Below are 22,789 nucleotides of genomic sequence, written 5' to 3'. Positions count from 1 at the left end.
TAACAGAGTTTATATAAGCGGAGTCCTCCAGAGGAGCGGCTCAGTATCAATGTGCTCCTTGCCCTGATGAAGTGAACAGCAAGGTTCACGAAACGTTGGTGTTATAAATTTTATTTCTTATTAATTTTTTAACAAACAACGAGCGCCTGCTAAAATTGTTAAAAGCTGTTAAAAGTAACTGATCTGTTAAAAATCACCTCGATAACATATGTCAAGGTCAAAGTGATCGGGTTCCCCTAAAGTACATATTACTTTAATTTTATTATTACTAATTTTGTCCGGTTTTATTCGTTTAAATTTTGATTCCAAAGAAAAAATATCCTGTAAACTTTTAATATGGCAATTCTAGCAAGGAGTTGAAGAGATAAACGAAATTTAATCTAAAGACTGTCGAAATATGTCGTAAAAAATGAAAGAAATTTGATGAAATTTCATCAATGTTCAAGGGAAAGATCCTTATATTCGCGATTTCGCTCTCTGTGTGTGTGTGTGTGTGTGTGTGTGAGAGAGAGAAATAGAGAAAATATCTATTTGCGTGTATATAAATTGCCAAGTTTTCATTGTACTCTGAGACGCTATTTTTATCGCATACGTTTACGTTTCTTGCAAGATTTTATCGGGATCTATACTTAATACCCATTAAACCGACCTTGTCCATATTGCGTCCCCCTATTGATACTTTAAATTATCGAGAACTCCCATTCGATCTGGGATATTACACGACAGACAGATCAATCGCTTATAAGTAAATAATGGAATAAGAATCTCAAAGGAAGTTTTATTCAGTGTCCACGATATACGATCTTTTTCATGTTAAATCAACCTCAGATGATGTGTTTTCCATTTAACAATAACATTTAACAATAAATACAAATACACTGTAAAAATATTCGAGAAAGAGCAGTATAGTGCAGAAATAAAAAAGACCTAATATATCTAATTAGAACGTATTCATTTCAATTTCTCTCTCTCTCTCTCTCTCTCTCTCTCTTTCTCTCTCTGTCTCTCTTCGGGATTGAAAAATAAGAATCAACGATTATTGATTGTTTCGTTCACTTTCTTTCTCTACAGAAATATTAAATTTTTAATCAATTTGATGAAATATTAATGCTACCATTTATTACACGCAGTTGCGCATCTGTATATTTGTCGAGCAAACACATCGTACGCAAAAAGAATGATTTTACTATGTAGTACATAAAAATAAATTATGTTTGAGCATCTAAATAATTATATTGGACGCTCAAGTCCGTTACTAAAATGTCAAAATATTTTACAGCATTATTATGCTTGAGAGTCCTACATAATTATTCTGATGGTCCAACATATTATTTTCAGATCTTTATCTAATCTAATTATTACTTAATTTTTATGTACTTCAGCAAAACCATTCTTTCCATGAAAGTCGTCTGAAATGATCGATATGCAATGAACCCAACTAAAGCTAATTATTCATGAAAAGTTCGATTTATATACTCAATAAGTCGAATACTCTGGAACAGTAAAAAAATTTTTCCAGAATGTTTGAATATTAATGAATTTACGAAATATTGTATGAATACTTCTTATATCACGAAAATCACTCACCCCTCATGAGCAGTACGAATCATATAGAAAAGAACGCAGCATTTCAATATGCAGCAGTGAAATATGACTCCAAAATTTGAGTCCAAGGTGAAAATAAACAAATTTTGTATTTTTAACACTATAATTTCGTTTAAAAATAAATTCAAAGATCTCCGGATCTGGAATTTTTCTGAAAATTACAATTTTGCAGAAAATATATGAAACATCTTCCGAATATGTAATAACGTATAAATGGAATATTTGACGATTATTTGAATGTTGCTCTTACATTTTGAAAATATTTCGGAATATTCTTAGAAATATTATTTTAAGATTTTAGAAATTTATTTTAGAATATTACTTTAAGATTTTAGAAATATTTCAGGAATATTTAGTGTTAGCTGGGAAAGAACACGAGCGGGAACAAATAATGTTCATGAAAAAATCACGAGAATATTCTTATATTCGAATAACAAATCGCGAGCATTACACACCGACAAATTGCACGAGGAGGGAAAAGAGATGTGTACAAAATGCAATTATCACAAACGCAGACTGCATATTTGGGTACAAAAATATAGGGACTGATAATCAGCGTTGTAACTTTACCGCAAAATAGTCTCTTATAATTAGACGTTAATATAGCGCGATCGAGAAATGAAATTTTGTCACGGCTATTATGAAGCTCGGATCCTCTTTTTTTTTTCCTTGTAAAAGATGCGAGATGTGTACGCAACAAAAGTCACTCATTCCTATCCCACTAGCTGTACGAGGTCCTCTCTTAAATTTGCATCAGACTACGCATTGAAGATTGTAAAATTGAAGAATAGAATTTCAATTAGATAATTTTAATTAGATAATTTAAATTTTGATTGAATTCTAATTTCAAATTTCCAATTTTTAATCTGATACGAATTGTAGAGGGTTGTATCAGAGAACAACATCGTGTTCCGTACAATCGTGGACAAGAATAAGCGAACGGAGTAGGTGAATATGGAATATGCAACAAGAGGAAACAAGATAACGAAACGCTGTGTGATTCATGGAAAGAAAAACGCATTTTTCTGTACATTTACACGCGCTTCATAAAAAAGTCATGGCCAACTCACATATGTGGCTGGAGATCTTTCCTCATCTATTCTTCTTCCTTTAATATTGCACTCGCTTGTTATTAACATCTCTCCCATTGTCCTCATACACACATATACGCGCGAATTATCCTCATTTTACTTATTCATCTCTCTGATGCACTTTGTGTCTCTTGTCCGTCTCACTGTGATGTATTTCATATCAACGAAACTTTAGAAAAACAGAGTTTTGTGTGGTTGACGGGCTTAAAACGACAAAACTAAGTGATGGCACGGCACAGCGAATCGGTCTTGTTCGAGCGAGGTTTCTTCTTCTAAGAAGAATTTTTCCTCTTTCTTCTTCATCTTCTTTCTGCCCTTGCTCTTTCTTTACCTGAGGCAACGCAGCCACTTGGGCAGCATGGCTGCGCATCTCAAATAATCTCAAATGGAGCCACTACTATCTCCGGGAAATACCATCATATTCTCAGCTCCGTACGATGGTGTCGGTGAACTTCTCGCGTCCAGGGATGCCCTACTTGCAGAACTGAAACTGCTGGAGCTCAGATCTTCGTAACTGGCCACTGATTGGCTACCACCTGAAAAAAATACAAAACATTCATTGACGAGGTCGGCGGAGAGTGGATTCCTGGTGCACGAAACTCGTAGTAGCGCTTCTATGGGAGAATCATGCTGCGCGCAATAAAGATACTTATAGTTTATTAGCCAATCATCAGCTTACGTCATTGGCCTTAAGGACAAATCTTGATTTTTATAAGACAAATTGTTCTGTAATTTAATGTGCCAATCAATCTTGGGAGCAGTACATTAATTCTTATTGAGTCAAATTAATGAAAGATAAGACAATCAAAATAAATTGCATATTTGCATCGAAGGAAAAGGAAGAAATAATTAAATCAAGATTCGAAAACCGAATATCATTTATTTGTAGCCGAACTCTTAAGTCGCTTTATCCCGAACTCTTAAGTCGCTTTATCTCGTCGCCTACCGAATGTTAGTAAATTTTTCCTTGAGACCGATGACATATATGTATCAATAGATCCTTTATTTTTCTTGATCTGTATTCACGTATATGTGTGGCACTGAACAATTACCTGATATTAATTAATTAATAGGAAAATTAAGGGCGAGAATATCTTAACTTAATATACAGATATATCTGATAATCTAATTATAATTTGAAACTCTATTGTATGGACGTAACGTTATAGATCTATGTTACAGAATATGTTTCTATGATAGAGTTACACAGCTGTTAACATTTTTCGTGTCGGTATATCTATATCTATATCTACAACATGAAATTCGAAATAAATATCTCACAATCAGATGAATATAGTAAAATAAGTAAATCAATGGTATTTCCTAAATAATGTTGTTTATCAACACGAGTAAGCGATTCTCATCCATGTCATTCAATTCAAGGTCTTATATTCTGTAATTCTTTATGCAATCTTATGAGTTCATAACGACAATTGTGCAACTTTTTTACTATATAAAATATCTGCGCAACTGTCGTTATGAGCACACAACGATTGCATAATTCGAGTTACAGAATTCCGTTGCTGATCTTAACAAATGTTATCAAAATCATAACTTTGAACGACATTCAAGAGATTTTAATCGTCAGCCAAATACCTCGGATAATGTTACTGCCGGTACTGTAACTTTCAAGCCTTATAATTCGAAAGGTACTTAATGAGAATGAACTTTATTGCAGTGTTTTGAGAAGCTCTTGACATTATATTCTATATTTCATTATGACTATTATATTTTGAAATAAAAAAATAGGGTGTTTTATTAAAAAAAAATCGATGTGACCTTGACCTGACCTGGGCGATGCCAATCAAGCTCAAATCGATCAGTAAATAGACAATTTTGAACTCTACAACTTTTGTATAAAACATTTTTCTCAAAAATGCTTGTTTTCCAAATATTTCACCGGTCCGGAACTTTTTCTTCACCCTGTATATCATTATTAAGTGTAATTATAATATACACTTATAACTTTAATTATATATGCGCTATTACATCTTGTCTGCATCGGAGTGCCTCAAGAATTTTCAGAATATTTTTAAAAAGTCAAACTCAAACGAAAAATTATGCGAATACAGATCTACAAATATAATATTGTAAGTTGTAATTAAAAGGATGAGAAACTTTTCAAAGAAAATAGCATGCGTATGCGGTATAGCTGTATACTTTTATTTTTGTTTCGTCATTTTTGTTTTTTTTTTCTCTTATTATTAGCAACCACTCGTGAAGCGTTTCTTCCGCGAGTTAACATCTCGATGTCTCGCGTGTGCCGGATATAATTTCGTTTTGTTTTCATCTTTGTTTTTTTTTTGTACATTTGTCATTACAGTTATTAATGTTGTTAGTGCATTTTACAATACTTTCTGACGTACTTCCGCCACAATCAATTTTTACATTGTGAAAGAAAACAGCGTCACGCTCTATTCGCTTCCTCTCCTCTCTTATCGTGGACGACTCTCCATCGATTATTAATTAATTAATTAATTAATTAATTGAGATTCTATCGAGTACACGCAATCAACATTGCTCGATTTAAAACGGGAGATGATAATGTTGCCAATTTTCAATTCGTCTTGGCTGCTATTTGAATATCGTAGAAATTTTCGAGTAAATTCGATTATTCTCGAATTTTAAATTAACATTCAAAGTTCCTTAGAGTGTTCCTTGCATTTAGTTAGTCGAGTCACTATTTTATAAAACTATTTTATTTCGAGAATATATTTGCGTAGAATTCGCTTTTTTCTTTGGAAAAGAAGAATGCCGCGTCTTTTGAGAGAAGATTGTAACGAGTAGACTCTTAGATAATAGATCTCTAATCAGCGTGTCATTTATTGTCGAATAAAATTAAGATGTCTTCGACTGAATCATATGTCTAACTTATTAGATCTGTTTTTTATTGCTCACTCTGAATCGGTGCAATAAGTTGAAGTGAAATAAACGTATATTTGTTTCACTTCAACTTACTGCACTGTGTGTATTAGTTCAGAAAATGCAGCAATAAAAAACAGACCTATTATTAGCCGGTTTGATTTTTCAAAAGCACTTCGATTGCGATACTCTTTTTCGTCAAATGCAATATATATTAAGCATGCGACAACGATTACATTTAAATTACTTTTGCAGTTTATACAGGAGTCAGTCGTCATTCATTAATTGCGAATAAATAGAGCGTGGCTAAAAGTTGTACAGCGATTTGTAAAGAAAATAATACCGACAATGAGCACTTGTTGTACATTGAAAAAGTACTGCTCAGACTAATTAAACGGACTAACATAATACAGATTATATTTTTTTACTTTCACGTTATAACGTAAAACTTATCTTTTTCGCGTTAATATTTATTTCTCTCGATTCTTACTCGTCCGAGCGTCATCTTTTTTCAATGCACATTCAAAGAAGTAATAGGCTGATCGACCGTAAACTTACACCGAATAAATTAAATTATGCAACAGGCTTGTTCGGACTTTGGCATTATAACATCACACAGCGAACGTCGTACACATTTTTACACTTCGCGGCCACTGTCAGAATTATTTACGAGAATGAGATAAAGAGCTAACGAACACGCGAGACTGACAAAAATTCTTTCAACATCAAGCACGCTGCTAAAACGAATCTACAAGCTAAAGCTTATTAGAGAGAAGTTGAGTCTTCGCATCCTAAGTCGTATGAATAAATACGAAAGTAACTGCCGAGAGTTCACAACGGCATTACATTTGCGTTATATCGACAAAGGCAGTTACTGCACAATACATTCGAATTTTTCCACGATTATTGCCTTCTTTGTAACGTACAGTGGTAGAAAATCCATATCGTCGATCTTAAAGTCATTTAACAAAGAAAAAAACATTCGATGTTCGTCAGAAAAAGAACTTCACTCAAAGGTTACAAGCGATATCAGTTTTTATCGTTCAATTCGTAAATTTTAGTTTTCAGTTAAATATTTCATATTTGATATTGTACTAATTCGGATTACAATTAGAAAAACTTATGGTTTACATCCCAAAAAATACGATTCAAATGGGATATACATACATACGTATAATAATAATAATACATCTGAATAATAATAATGATCAGAAAGATTCAAGATGTAAATGAACAAATACAGTTATTCGTTCTATTTGCAACATAGTCGAATAATCAAGGAGCGTCTATTACGTTATCTTATAGAAAAATAATTTTTCAATTATTGTTAATAGAGAAATATGCAATTTGGCCGTTTTGTTTCGATTCACGTACAAAATTCTGAAAACAGATGACTGATATAACAAAAAAATTATTTATTTCTAAATGAGATAGCGCTTCATAAATGAGAGATAGCCTCAATGCTTTCTTTTATGATTAATCTCTTTAAGATCGACGATTGATTTTTCATCGTGATTTTTATTCTTTGTGTTTGTCGCTGGTAGTTTGTTAGTAGATTGTCTTACGGTAAATCTATATCGAGGAATACTGTGTCATTTTAATAACCACTGTACATACACATCAAAACTTATCTAAAAAGTTTATTGCGAAATTTGACGTATCGCGATAGATGATATATCGACCAGTTTTGTTTTATATTTCTTTTTTTTTTTGTAGAAGAATACCTCTGTGTGAAGAAATACCGATTAATCTTAAGTCTATTCAGGTAAATACACAGGTAAGTTATAACTCGCTATACACAGAAAAAGAAAACAGAATTGCTTAAAATTATAAATTCGGCGCCCAAGTGTTTCTGTCCATTAATCATTAATCTTCCATACCGGACCATTTTAGGTTGCCGGTTGCATCGACGCCGCATTAATCGGCATTAAATCCGGTCTAATTTTCTTTTGTCTACAAGTGGGATTAATAATAATTTAGGAAAGGACAATCGCGAATCGCTAATCCAGGAGCTCGTTTAATGATCCTCAATGCAACGTGGTTTAAATATCTCTAGCACAATTCTATAAATTAGTACATATACATATCTACGGTATTACAAGTATAGTATCTACACCAAGATTGGCTCTGAAAAACAATATAATACTCTGTTTCAAGAGAAGTCAAAATACTATCAAGAACTCGAAAGTGATTTATACAAGGTGTGCATTGTAATTTAGACATTATTCGATAATTATTACTTCGAAATTTTTATCTCGCCCGCGCTATGCTGAAACGGTTAGAATTGAAGAACACACGTAATACTCAAATTGCGGCGATAATGGAGCGATGAATATTCCCTTCGTTCTCTCGCCGAGCGTTGCAAATTCGCTAACAAGAGTATAAGGGGGACTAAAATATCTTTGAGAGCTTAATACAAAGTATCTACTTGTGACCGATTTTATTCGGCATCTCTCTTCACGCATCATACATATCCACGCATCACATACATTCCTTATTAGCATACATTACAAGCAGTGATTTGTTATTAAACCATAAATCTATTTTATTTCTCTTTTTCTTTTCTTTTGCGTAAAACATATCTGCATTTAACAATATGGAATAATAATTGCGACGAAGATTAAATGACAGATGAGTTTCAATGGATCAGCGTATTGTGATCAAGCTGTACGTATGCATAAAATATCTAATACCGATTGTAATCGAGATCAACTACAAACTGAGGGATATCACAGTTCTAAAGAATTTTTTCGTGAAATTTCATGTAAAACAATGCGAAAAATATACGCAGTGAGCCAACGCTGTGCTCGTCACGTAAACTGAAAGATGGTTTTGAAAAAATTAAACAAGAATATTTATGTCAATATGTTAAATAAATATTAGGTCAAAAGCACTGCTCATGCGTGCAGAGGTTACCCTTAATAGATTAATATAGTTATTTGAATTATCAAAATTATTTCCAATTAAACTGCTGTTAGCTAACGCCAATAATATTTTTTCCCGTGGATGTACTATCGTTTGGAGATACGGTTTACGTGGCACTGATCCAGTTACCGCTGGTTAAGATGTATTTCTTTCCCTTTTTTTCTTCTATTCGCGAGGAGATTATATAACACATGGTAAACTATCCTGCACTCTGTACTTATAATACATACTTATTTGTAATAGTCGCGAAACAGTCGATTTTTCTATCTCCTGAAAGAAACTTATATTTATTTTAATGCTGATAATGATTAGTCTGACGACAATCAGGCTTGTTAATGCCTCTCGCGTGATTCACCTTTTACACTCCCCAGTCTCAATTAAAATTGATAATAGTTGATCTCTTAATCAATAAAAGATTCGCCTCTTTCAACACTTTTCCTACTTAAGTTTCTCAGTTTATTATATTTGTAATTGTTTTTTTCGATACTCTATTGCACATGATACCTGTTTCTCTTTTTTTTTATCGCTAATTATTATTAACGATATACAAAACACGTAATTATATGTATCTACACACACGCTTACACACTTTTTATGCATCATCGGCAATGTTGAACACGTTTTACATATTTTTTTGTATTTAATCTCTCCGTTTTCTATTTTGCGTGTAACAGAAAAAAATTTTTACCTCGAAATTTTTACACATCGAGCACACGTCTGCATAAGCCACTTCGACGTTTCGAAAATGCGAAGGAATAAGAAGAGATAGAAAAGGTCTTATAGCAAATATAACTGATGCATATTAAAGTTGTTGTACACTGATTTAACCTAACAAAGAGCAGACAAGAACTTGAAAATCAGTTTTTAATTAACAAAAATTCTGTGAACTCCTTAAAGGATACTAATGAGGCAAAGCATTATGAATGCATGACCCCTTGTTTTCTAATAAAAATGTTATTTATTTATTCAAAATCAATTACTAACTCACGTCACACATTTACAACAAGGGACGTTGTTTTCATAAAACATCTGAAAAATTTTTCTGAGTAAATGGTGTATGAAGTGATATTTTCAATTTTCGATACCGCACGGAATGGAAATTCAGAACGGAAGTCGATTTTCTTATGGAACATGATATTTTTTATTTACAAATTCGATTTTTACGCGAAAAAACATAAAACTTTTATACTAAAAGAAGTCAACAAAAACTAGAAAAACAGCTTTCATTAATTTATTCGATTCAATTAAAAAAAAAAAAAAGATTATCACGTTTGATTGACAATTACGACGTGGATGTTCTACTTATTCCACTAGCACATCCACGATAGTAAATTTACATCAGTTATAAAATATATCTCTCTTTATATAGTATGCACACACACACAACCTGTGATTTTGAACAATTTTATTAATTTTTTATTAGAAAACAAGGAGCCATACATTCACAATTGGTCTAATTAGAAAGCATCCTTCAAGCTGTTCACAATTTTTTTCTAATTGAAAGCTCTTTCTCTAATTTTTGCCTACTGCTTTTAGTAAAGAGCTTCATGCTCTCTTTACGTAGGAATCGAAACTAAAAAGTATTATGTTCGATAAATATAACGATAGAGGAAACTCGCCTAGATGACCTTCATCTTGTCAAGTTCATAACCCTGAATAATCTCCAACAAGTTTTAGCTATCGCTCGTTATTCATTAATACTGTTATTATTCGTTAATACTGTTATATTTTTTGTTTTTGGATTATATTTCTTTAACAAAAACAAAAAAATAAAACTTTACACATAAATATTAAAAAATATCTTCTATAGATAATATATTATTAGTTTTTATAATGTACTGATATTTTATAATACTGTTACGAATTTTGCAATAATTAACTTATTTGTAAGATAACAAAAATAACAAAATAAACTTTAAAATTGACATAGTAAGTAGTAATGCCACATATTCCCAGATAACAAAATATTTTTAACACGACGCCAGTATAATACATGCACGTGTGCATGCACTTGTCACTACGATGTTCAGTTAACTCAGTATCTGACAAATATACTGATAACACATCATAATCTGCGCGCTGTGCAAACATTGTGCTTGTAAAATGCCAGTAATCAATCCTAAAATTTTGACTGTATGTCGTGACTAGTAACAGCACCATACAAACATCATCTGCTTTATTGGCAGAAAATAGCACAGAAATGCTTGTATGGTGTGCTGAGCATAGCATATAACATGCTGACACATTTAGTTATCGGGGTTTTTATTCATTCTTTTTATAAGCGTTATCTATATGAAATACTAAAAGTTAATGTATATGAGCATTTCTAGAATCTTTTCACTTCTATGTAAAACGTTTTTTGTTTTAATGTTTTTTTTTTGTTGATTTATACTATGGATATGCCAAATATTCAGCAACTATCCGGCCATTTTTTATAATACGTGCGATTCAAACCATCTAATCTATCTAGTTAGCCAATCAGATTGTAAAAATGTCATTTTTCACAATCCGGATAGATACGAGTAGTTACATTAAAATTAAAAAATAAAAATTAATAATAATACTTATACTGCGTAAGGTATAATGATAAAAATATATAATTTAAATTATTAAGAGGATACATTAAAAAAAAAAACAAAAAAACAAAAATAGCCATTTTCAAAAAAGTCGAGAGCGTACCATTCAATAATGATGTCATTCAATGAACATGTCTGAAAATATTTCAACTTTACATCTATTAAAATAATTATACTTTTTGAAACCAAATATATTTTTCTTCTTAAAAGTTTATGATTTCCTCTTTCTAAAACGATACTTAGTTTTGTTTTTCAGCTTTTTTGCAAAAATATGATTTTTTAGAACAAAATATTCTTTTTCACACTTTTTTACAAAACTCTTGTTTACGTTTTTTGAATATATAACTTTTTACATTGTTATCAAAATCTTTTCCCGCTTACAGATTTGAATTCTATACAGTTTGACCTTTTGTTAAAAAAAAAATTAATTAATTTTTTTAGCAGAAAATGGAATAGTTAATATTCTATTACTTTTTCGTTACTTTTTACTAATAATTTAATAATGACATTGCAATTTTTTATGAGGTAAATATTTACAATAGGAAATTCAGCTTCGATGATCTTGACCTTGACATGTTGTCAAAGTCATGACTATGAGTGACTTCCAACAGATTTTAGTTGGTGCTCGTTATTAATAAGTTATTGATAAAAAAAAAATTCATTGCTTTACGGAGAGAAACGAGGTCTACAATTGTACTGTTCCACATGAGTTTTCGACTTCCACGCGAAGCGAAGGCCACAGTTTATATACATATTCGTACCTACATATATATATATATCACTAAACTTCAACTTTTTACGAGATCATAGAAGTCCCACTATCATGTACTATATATGCGTAGTGTAGTTTAGAAAAGGATTAAGATATCACTTGGAACGCTGTCTCTTGGATCACTCTTAATAAAGATGGCATAGAGCCACACTCGTTTCAGTATTATTATATTTTAGTGGCTCAAACATTATCTAAAAATTGTTTTCATATAGATCCAAATGTATAATAAACTAATACTTTTAAAGAAACTTAATATTTTGATATTTTTCTCTTTTGAAGAGAGAGAAATGCATCCTTCCCCTTAAATTCTTTTTGAACATTCATATATGCGAGATATTTATAAAAAAATTAAGAAGAAAGAAAAATATTACAATATTATTATGTGACTAAGTTGCATATAAGCAACTCTTCACCTGAAATTTTGCAAATAATCCAAATTTGAAGAAATAAATTGCAGGCAATACCTCATTAAAAAATAAAGCAAAGAGAATAAAACGTTAAATAATAAAATATGACACATAATAAAATATGATCTGTTAATAATGAATTTTCTTGCAAGATATTTTCAATAAGACACAGATTATACTTATATGACATCACATATACTAACAAATTGCGCTAACATTATGAATTCTAAACGTAGTTCGTATCAAACAATGATGTAAATTGTTTCAATAATAAATTTAATCGATGTTAACAATATGATCCCGTCAAAATTATACATAAATCGTAGTTAAATTATTTTATATGATTTCTTACATTTTCGTAAATACAACGTACGTTATATAAATTCAATAAACTAATAACTTTGCAAAAAAATATGTAAATCAATGAAAAATTAACAAAAGAACATAATAATCTTATAAAGTCAGCTACTCAAAATAATAAAAAAGTTGAGTTTTCCTAGTAGACAGCGTGTAATTTTTCTGAATAGAGAAATAAGAGAGTATATAAAATAAAAAAAATAAAAAAATTAAAAGAGAAAGACAAAAAGAGTGAGTGAGTGAGTGAGTGAGTGAAAGAGAGAGAGAATGAAATTTAGTTAGACTAAAGATAGGTTTTGAAATGATCGAAGTGCCTGGAATCATATGCATTATTTGGATTTATAAAAAAAATATTGACTCTTTATCCTTCACATCGTCAATGTCGCCGTTCTTGTGGTGCTCGCACTGCGTTGTCTAAATTTTTTAATTCTGAGCACAGTTTATATTCAAACAAAGTACCTTTTTCAATATGCGGCTGTGTCTAAACGTGAGTAAAGCAATATTTTCATAAACGTTTAAACAGACGTGGTTTGTGTAAAGATGAACGCGTTCGAGGATGTAGAACACATCATCTTAAGAATTACAGCAAAAAGGGATCTTTTACCGTTTTCTCTTTTCTGTTCTATCACTACTGCCGTTATTGTATCAATAATTTATCAAAAAATACTGAACTACGTATAAATGATCAATGATATAGTCCTCTTTTAAAATGTGCTCGAAAACAAATAAGCGTTACAAAAGTGCACAAAGACAATATGTACAGCTAAAACAATTAAAATACTTATAATAGTTTCTGATTATAGTCATTCCAAACTGTATGTTTTGTGTGTACAGAGTATTATGATTAAAAATCTTTTCAACTTGATAATATAATTCCCCTGTGTATACTATCGTCGCTCGACGAGAAACGTAATCAGTAGGCAGTAAACGAAAGCTGGATGAATTTAAAAACGATGTTTGTACTTCAAAACGAAGAAATATGGCCTATTGTATACCGGATGATCATCGTCGTTTGAGAATAGGGCTAGTTAGAAGATCAATCCCGTAAATGAACACCTAATGGCCAAAAACGCTCATCACGCGTCGTTAATTGCACTAAACAATTATGTTATCGATAATGGGCAAACATAGATACACGCAATTTGTTTGCACCACGTATAATCCAAGCTCCATCACCGCTTTACGATCTAAGGCAGTCGAATTGAAATTGCTACATGGTTGTATCTCAGGTGGCAAAACGCGATCCTGTTCTGGGAGTTCTTACGTTAGTTCTATTACGCCCCAATTAGAATTAGCGTCAAAGCGTCTAACAATATCCTAATATCGGCTAGAACACAACCTTGCCCGCTATATCGCCCGAACACAATATCCGTTCGCGCGTAAACTTTTGATATCAATTACTAATTAATAAGACGAAACGAGAATAGGGCCACACGAAACGCGATTTTGAAATATATTCACATATACATGGCGCGACACGCTTTCGATTTCACTTACAAGTCTTCCGTTGGATCATTGCAATAGTCTCAAACATTAATTTTCGTGTCAGGAACGAATTCTTGGAAATCGATAGCGTATTACACGGAGTAAAGATGAACTTTATCAGCATTATAACGAGATACATGCCGTTCGACGCTAACCGATGCGAAATAGCTCTTCAAGGTTGCGCATGGAACGCTCGGACTTCAATGTAATCTTATTCCGTTATGTATGAACGCTAATCTACTCCTGTCACTTGCATTAGGAGTATGTAAAGAGCAAGGCTGGCCCTAGGCACGTCCATGCAGCAATCCTCTACTCATCTGCGTTTTTTCCTCTTAGATCTGTTGCTCGCCTTTTTGGCGGCAATCGAGTGCTCGCCAGGCGTTTCGCGATCCGCTTCATTCCGCTTTTCGGCGTACCCATGATCGGATTCCAGGGACATCTTCGAGAAAGCCGTATCGTACCGTTCGGACGTCCCAGTAGTGCTGTCGTTGTCGCCGATTCCTACCTGCTGTCGCTGCATCGGTTGAAGCTGCAAAGAAGATTCTCTTTGCGATTCTCTCCTCTCGGTTGCCACGTTACCTCGACGTGTCTCGTTGACGGATCGTACTTCCGAAGCGAAAAGAGGACTGCCTTCCGTCGCTTTGTTATCCTCCTTGTCCCGACAGATCTTGGTTCGCGCTACACGCGCGATATCCTTGTCCACGCGAGATTCTTCGTCTATCGGCGCGTGAAAGTCTACGAGGATACTCTCCTTGACCGTTATCGTCGTCATCAGATCGATGTCATCCTGATCGAAAAGAAACTGCTTCTCCTCCTCTTCTTCCTCTTTAGTTTTATATGCTTGTTGTCGCGTACTTTTATGTTCACACATCACGCGTTCCATAGGTTCGAAGAACGTAGAACTGTCTTTGCCACAGAATTCCACTTGTTCCAGCTTCCTCGCGTGTTCGTCGGCCTCTAGTTTCTCCTCCACCTCTATCAACGGCTCGAGATCCGTTTCTTTGCGGGTTTCCTGCGAATCCAAGGAAGGAGAGATGCTTTTCTTGACGATAGAGCTCCAAGATATCTCTGCCAAAGGTAGAGCTTTTGAGTCCTGATCCTTCGAGCAGAGCTCCACAAATGGCTCTTCTCGTACGGCTTCCTGCACGGCCTCCTGCAGTTCCGCCATTTTCACATTAGAGGAACAGAATGAAGGCAAAAGGACAGAAATAGAGAGCTCCGTCGAGCTGTTCTCTTGTGACTGACCGTCTGACTGCGACCTCTTGCTCTTGCGAGATTTCCGAGTGCGCGCCCCGGCAATAACAGGCAAAATCTTGCACTCCGGCGTCGTATCGGAAGCTTTTTGCATAGCGTCGATATCAATAATCTCAACGATGTCGCTCTCGGTGATCTGAGAAGCCCGCTTGGCAGGTAGCAGCGAGGATGAGAAATTCGTCATCTTTGAGCCACGATTTTTGGACCTTCTCGTGGGGCTTGGATACGAACCTTCCGGCTTATCTTTAAAATAATCAGTGGAACTACGTTTATCGCTCTCCTCCGACCTCAACCAGACCTCCTCCAGTGGATTGTATATTACAGTGACCTCTGGGGCTTCTGCCTTATTCTTCTCAATCACCATGATATCCTTTCGTCTCTTGCCAGACTTAGACTTCGTTCCTTGCTGCTCCACTGATGTCATTTCCTGGGTCGCCTGCAGAGATTCTCTCTGCGACAATCTCGCCACTGCATCAAGTTCCAACTCATGGACTTCCGAAAGTTGAACGTGCTCCAGATCATCATCAGAGGACAACGTGTGCCTGCTATGCCTTCTACGTGAATTGTTATTGCTCGCCTTTGTCAAGGACGTCGTCCTACCGGCATCGCCTGAATTCGTGGATTCAAAACCGAGGTCGACGTTGTGTATATACTCCAGATCATCGTCCGAAATCGTGCTCTTGCTGCTTTTCCGTCGCATCACAGGAGAAGAAAATTGCGCGACTGTGTTGACAGTCACACCTGCGTCTTTGCACTTGTCGTTGTCCGCATCAGCCTTCATCCGCATCTGCATCACCTCAGACTCGTGGATGTGCTCGATGTCATCATCGGATTGAGTGGACGTCAAAGCGGCGTCTTTGCCAAGATTGCATGGCTCTACCATGTGATACTCAATGGAACTGAAATCATCCGGCGGCGGTGGATCCAACGATGGCAACTCATTATCGTTATCATACTCATTGTTATGATCAGATAGCAATCTCACATTTTCCACATCCAACACGGGTTTTACAGGATTTTCTCTCTTCACAATTACGTCACCAGTTGATTCCATTGGCTCGGACAAGTCAATAGAAGATAGCTCTCTCGTGCGTTTAATTTCTCTATTTTTGAACATAACTCGATCCTTATCGGTGAATTCCTGTGGAGAACCTTGACTCTTCCATTCGTCATTCTTGCGTATCATCTCATATTTGTTTCTCGCTACCTTGGTATCTCTTGCGCTCTCCACTTTCTTCTTATCAGCGTCATTTTCTTCTTTTTTCACACCGACACTCATCGTCGAATCCATGCGACGCGCGTCTTTGATAACGACACTATCGTCTTCTTTAACAACGTATTTTTCCGCACGCGTGATCCGCTGTTCAATTGAGCGTTTCTGTGTGGTACCGAAACTTGAGATTCTTTCGGAATCGACGGCTCTTCTCGCGACAGGTCTTTTGACTCTCTCATCTAAGTTCGACTGCCATATCTCGATACTCCTATCGCTTCGCATCGTCTTGTTCTCCATCAGCGTAACGCTGTCATCGTCGTAGCTGACGACGTACTTGGCCTTGGCGAGATGCCTCTCGTGAGCCTCGCTGCGATAGTCCTCAGTACGGCTGTCGGTAGATCTTCCCTTGCTGCACCATAATGCGGTCTCTTTCGCCTGTGTCATAGGGCTGCTCGGAATCTCACCTGGTTGGGCACACAGGCTGAGACTCGTCGGCACCTCGCAGAACGCCTCCTCCTTTTCGTAGTCGATTGACGTCGTTGTTGTCGTCGTGGCCGCCATCTCCGCGCATAGAGCACGACGATCCTGCAGCTCGCATATGTTCTCATCAGGCACACTGTTGATCGCCGGCTCACTTGCCGAGCGCATCTCCGCGCAGATCTCTGTGAGCTTGCGATTCAGCGCCCGGCTGTCTGATTCATCTGGGAGATCAACCGCACCGAGCGAGGCCGGACCCTCCTCGGCGCACACGCTTCTATGTGCGTGCATCTCCTCCGCGGCGGAGTCGTACTCCTGTATGGAGCTAATAGCGTCTCCATCCTCGTCGGCCGACACGGTAATCACGGTGCCGGTGTGAGGGTTGACGACTTTAGTTACCGGCTGACCCACCCTCTCAAATACCGTACGCCTCCCTAGTAACAGAAAAGCCGTAGGCAGGTATCAATATTACGAGTCGCTGCTCACGCGTGTCTTTCATTCTCACTCTCTCTCTCTTTCTCTCTCTCTCTCTCTCTCTCTCTCTCTCTCGCTCTTTTTCTCTTAAGTTTCTCTCTTTCTTCTTTCCTTATCTTGCAGTGATAATTATAGCCCGCGTGCATACTCGCTTGGAATTATATCATATATGATTGCGATTTCGCTTTGTTAACGAATAAACAAAAAATCACAGCAAAATTCATCAAAATTTAAAGAAAGTGAGTTATAACGCTAGTGAGTTTTACACTGAAAGAAAAGATTGGCTGAATATGGCGTAGCATTTTTAATTGATTGCAGTAGTCAATTTTTGATTGCGTTAGCCTATCGAAATCCTGTACTAATATTGCGGATAGGCGGATAGGCTAACACAATCAAAAATTGGCTGCTGTAACCAAAAATTGGCTGTTGCAGCCAATTAAAAATGCTACGCAATATCTTACCATCTAATTTGTTGCAGTACCCAATCTTTTTTTTCAGTGTGGTATAATTATATAGGAATCAGTGCTTGATAAATAAAATCTCGAGCGTCTTACAAAAAAAGGAATGGTCTAATTTTTTCGTCTTTTTTTTTATTACATTCCGCATTTGCGTATTCCACACGCGTGTCAATTATGCGTGGGTCAAGTCAAGACAAACTTAAGAGAAACACATGTGTTTGTAAAAAAGTCTCATTCTAAGCTATACATAAAGCTAGAAGCTCGAGCAAAATGTGATGGATTTATATGGTTAGTACAAGAACGGTACATAATACCGCTTGTTGGACATTTTCTTTTCTCCAAAAATACAAAGAGCAGACGTCAACAAAATATCTTACTGTTAGTGCTCGAACATATAATACAGTTACGAGAACAAAATGGAGATACCTGCCTCTGGCCAGTTCTGTGTCACGCAAACTTATAATACTAATGATTTCATCGTTAAACATATCACAGAGATAGGAAATATTTGCTTACGAATATCATTTTTTTTTTCTATTTGGAATACACTTTCAGGTTCGGTATTAATGTAGCATGATAACGTCGTCGTGAAACGCTATCAAGCATAATTATTTCTCTTTCTTTCTTTTTTCAAAAATTTTGTTTATTTTTTCTCAATATTGCTAATAAAAAACGGTAAATCGAAATATGCACACAAATGTCATGTAAAGTTCGCGAATTATACATCTTGCAAACTTCGCAAGTTTAAATCTGTATATTTGGGAAATATCAAATATGTTTAGCAATAAGCGACGCTTGGAGTGGAGGAAACGGTACTGAGACAAAAGTTATTAATGAAAAACATTATCTAATTAATGTTTTGTGGTGCAATATTATTCGCATTTAATCAAATTTGGAATTAATTTCATAAATAAATTATTAAAGCATAACTGACAGTGATTTTATAACGATACAAATAAGGATTTTATCCATTTTATTTTAATGTACCAATTTGTCTTTAAATTTGGCGTGATTATTTTCGGTTTCTACAAAAAAAATACTATACATGTATAAAATGTTATTAGGCACCAAGATCCAGCCAAAACCATCTCTACTTATTAATTTGTATATTACAGAATTATAATAAAACGCGGAATTTCATCATACAAATAGAAAACATATGGGTACCAATAGAAAACATACGGTCCGGGTACTTGAGTACCCGGGTATTACTCGCGTGTCTCGGGGAGTGATATCCGGGTACCATGGTACCTATTTACTAATTGTCTCTAGGATTTCCTTAATACTGATTCTACAATGAGTCGGTAGTTCTAAGTCTTATCAGTCAATCGATGAAATTAGCCAACAGCCAACTTGTACGATTAAGACTATCGATTTTTTTTATGACTGGCCAAATTTAACTTTCTTTCTTTCCATTAGTTGAGGTAAACGATTTGGTGTACAACTAACAAGTTGTGGGTACAAAAAATCACCTATTCAGTTAAAACTAACCGGGGTTCTACAATAAATCGGCAACTTCTTCTTCTTTTGTTTTTGGCTCCTGTTTCCGAGTAATAAAAGGAGGTAAATCGTATGTGTACAAGCAACATTTAATCAGCAAAACAATAATTCCGTCGGAGTTTGGCCGTCACACCAACATCCCTTAAATTATTGCGAAAATGGCAAAATGATACAAGATTTTTCGACTCGGTTTAATTTCGCTCTGCCTATCCAGCGCTGTCTCAATAATTATCAGACATTTCCAAGATTTATATATATATACATCATATAAATGTTTGCGTATATAATATGCATGATTCGGGAAATCGTATATGTATACTCACAATGTAAAAAATTGTATTTGTTTGATGAAAATATTTTACAATCGTCAAAAGAATACAATGATTATACAGTATGGGATATTTTCCAGCAAGGAAACATTATAAGGCTAATTACATATGTTTTTTGTATGACAAGCTTTTCAAGCCTGTTAATTGCTGCAGGACAAAGAAAGGTTCTCGGATTTCTCTGTCCTGCAGCCAATTAACACGCTTAAAAAAATTTATCACGACAAATGTAATATCAGCCTAACACAATAAATCATTACATCCTTGTTGTTTGCTAAAAACAAGGGTGAAATGATTCACTGTGTTACATTGTGTTCTTGTTAGAAGACGTTAGTGGTAACGTGTAGAATACAGGCAAAGTAGATAACAATGAAAATAAGAACATAAAATATGGTTATTTATCTAATATCTTTTCGGCATTATTCCTCTATAATGACAAAAAAATAACATAAAAGATAATTCTTTATCAAAGAGATAAAAATTGTACAAAAGTTATAGTATTGTACAAAATCATTGAACAAATATATGAAATATATCAAATAAATATATAAATAGTTGCATAAATTACACAGAATATATCGATTTAGTCGCTTTGATGATATTGCGACTAAGTGAACCTGCATTCATAGGTGCTTTGAACTAATAATAAATATAAAACTTTGTTGCATAATTGCGTACTTACCTGGAGCACGATGCGACGCAATTGATATTTCAAGCATAGCTTCCGCGAGATCCTCTCTCAGTTGACTCTCGCAACTACCAACAGCCACGTTCTCGCTGTCTAGAGGATCACCATAAGCCTCCATGAATCTTGGTGATTGTTCATAACTGCCTGAAAGTATAATAAATCTTATTTTCTTATAAATATAATCAATTTAATAACACTATTTATTTATTATTATATTATAATATGTTATTTAACATAAGTAAAATCTTTGATGCTTATAAGCATTGTTAATCAATTTAATTTAATTTGATATTATTACTATAGTTTAATCAAGTTTGCGTTTCAAGGCCGAAAAATCAATTCGACATGTAATTTAAATGACTTACATATGTAATATATAAAATTACATTAAATTATTTATCCAGCTTGACCGTTAAAAGCGTTTATTTCTTATGTATAATTAAGTGTACAATTCTAAGACATTCCTTGTTTAATATAATCAATTTATTTCATTCTTATAACAGACTTCATACTTTTTTCTTCAGATCAAAAACTTCAATTATTTCAGAAACCTAACATACTAGTAAAATTTAACTTGTAGCATCGTTTTCAACATCTAAAAATTTATAAGAAACACCTTGTCTAATTCAAAATAATTAAAAAAAAAACATTTTTTTAAACTAGTATAATTATTGCACACTTACTTCCTGATCCATCGATGACAACTGGCATCAACGGCCTAGACGCCGCATGAGGCATATTAACAGGCTTCGATCTTGCTGGACGCGACCCAGTAATTCCAATCTCGACTGCCTCTGCTTCGACCAGATTGACAGCAACACTAGAAACGATTAATTTTCGTTTTTGAGTATCAGTAAGATCATGATTATAATTGACAAAAATTGAGAAACCAACCCGCTAGGTGCATTGTAAGTTTTAAAAACGAATTGTGGCCCCATCCACAATCGTCTGTGTGGTCCAGCATGGGTTACGATCTCCACTTGACTCAACCAACGATCCTCGATTGTGTCAAATTCCTGATTGTTCTTTGGTGCGAACGAAATGCTAAGTAATGGATTCGATAGAGATAACGGTTGGACAAGATCTGACGAATTAGGGGACCTACAAAGTGGCCACTGGCCCTTTGCTTCGACCTCCAATTCAATCATGGTGTCGTCGCAAACTTTTTCTTTTGGCACACCTAAAATAAATAAAAACAAATGTTAGATGACACGCAAGAAAAGAATTTTGGATGATATAAATCGTTTGATTTCTCTTTTATAAAAAAAAAATATATAAAGTGAGATTCTCTCTTTGTATAATATACCAGCAGCTGGTTTAGGATCCAAGTCGTATTGTATCATATTTCCATGACATGCCATGATGAAAAGAGAATCGACTGCTCTTTTGACAACTTTGCTACTGGATTCCCTTTGCGCGTACATCCAAGCTCTTGGCGGAGCGAAACAGGCGCAAATCTTCAACGGTAAAGTCCCATTATCGTCAGAATGTAATCGTTGTCTCTGTTGTGGTCTATAATAAAATTTATGGTATCTTTTAATTAAATTTTATTGTTAGTTCACCGTGGAACTCTATAATTTTACAAAACGCAACAGCTACCTCGGCTGTGTGGAGCTGTTGATTTGATTCAGAGAAGATGGTTGTCGAATTTGTGACAAAGGATGCAGTATCGTTGGATGAGGATATGGAGGAAGTCGAGGATTGGAGTATGGATATACGGACAAAGGTAGTTCGGTATGAGACACAGGAGAGTGGGATCGAGTACCGTCATCCGTCAAGCCTGCACTTTTGTGGAATCTTGATAGTCTATTGACGACATTGGGTGTGGAATGTGTCCTGACGCCAACAGGACCTCCGTAAGGAGCGACAGGAAAAACATGCGTTGTACCTCTCACAGTTGAAATAGCAGCCCAGCGTGTATCGCTCGAAAATACCATGTCCTAATATAATAAATATACTATAAATATCAAGAAATAGAAATAACTCCTTACTTGTAACGCCGTTACCATTACAACTCTCTTTGGTAAAGGACTGGTAATAGTGTTACTTTTTTCTTTTGGCAACTGTAACGTAGTTACATTTTTTTTTTGGCAATGGTAATGAATTTTATAGTTACTTTTATCGTTACTTTTCATATTTTGAAAATGTGGATAAATTCCAAATGGTATTTTATTCTAATCCAAACGTTTCGACTCCTCTTCGGGCCATCATCAGTGAATATTTTATGAATTACTTTTGAGAATCAGCAACTAATAACGGTAATCACAGTTACTTTTGACTCAGTAACAAGTAACAGTAACTAACTACTTTTCAAAAATG

At 34.8% G+C, this 22,789-nt stretch overlaps 1 protein-coding gene across 3 annotated transcripts in view; it reads right to left on the bottom strand.

Annotated features, from left to right (window-relative positions):
• Positions 1-14,381: 14,381 nt before the first annotated feature.
• The window catches only part of LOC108752145, a 12,076-nt gene continuing 3,668 nt past the window's right edge, over positions 14,382-22,789 (bottom strand). For all 3 annotated transcript variants that reach the window (XM_018492799.1, XM_018492809.1, XM_018492818.1), the window contains exons 6-11: positions 22,070-22,410; positions 21,777-21,982; positions 21,365-21,650; positions 21,154-21,290; positions 20,465-20,614; positions 14,382-17,458 (exon numbers count right to left, since the gene is read on the bottom strand). In XM_018492799.1, coding sequence (XP_018348301.1) covers positions 14,394-17,458; positions 20,465-20,614; positions 21,154-21,290; positions 21,365-21,650; positions 21,777-21,982; positions 22,070-22,410 — 4,185 coding nt within the window. In that variant the 3' untranslated portion in view covers positions 14,382-14,393. The remainder of the gene's footprint in view (positions 17,459-20,464; positions 20,615-21,153; positions 21,291-21,364; positions 21,651-21,776; positions 21,983-22,069; positions 22,411-22,789) is intronic.

This window comes from Trachymyrmex septentrionalis, unplaced genomic scaffold (assembly GCF_001594115.1).
Source record: "Trachymyrmex septentrionalis isolate Tsep2-gDNA-1 unplaced genomic scaffold, Tsep1.0 scaffold112, whole genome shotgun sequence".
Classification (NCBI taxonomy): Eukaryota; Metazoa; Arthropoda; class Insecta; order Hymenoptera; family Formicidae; genus Trachymyrmex; species Trachymyrmex septentrionalis.
This window is presented reverse-complemented; position numbering and strand designations above follow the sequence as displayed.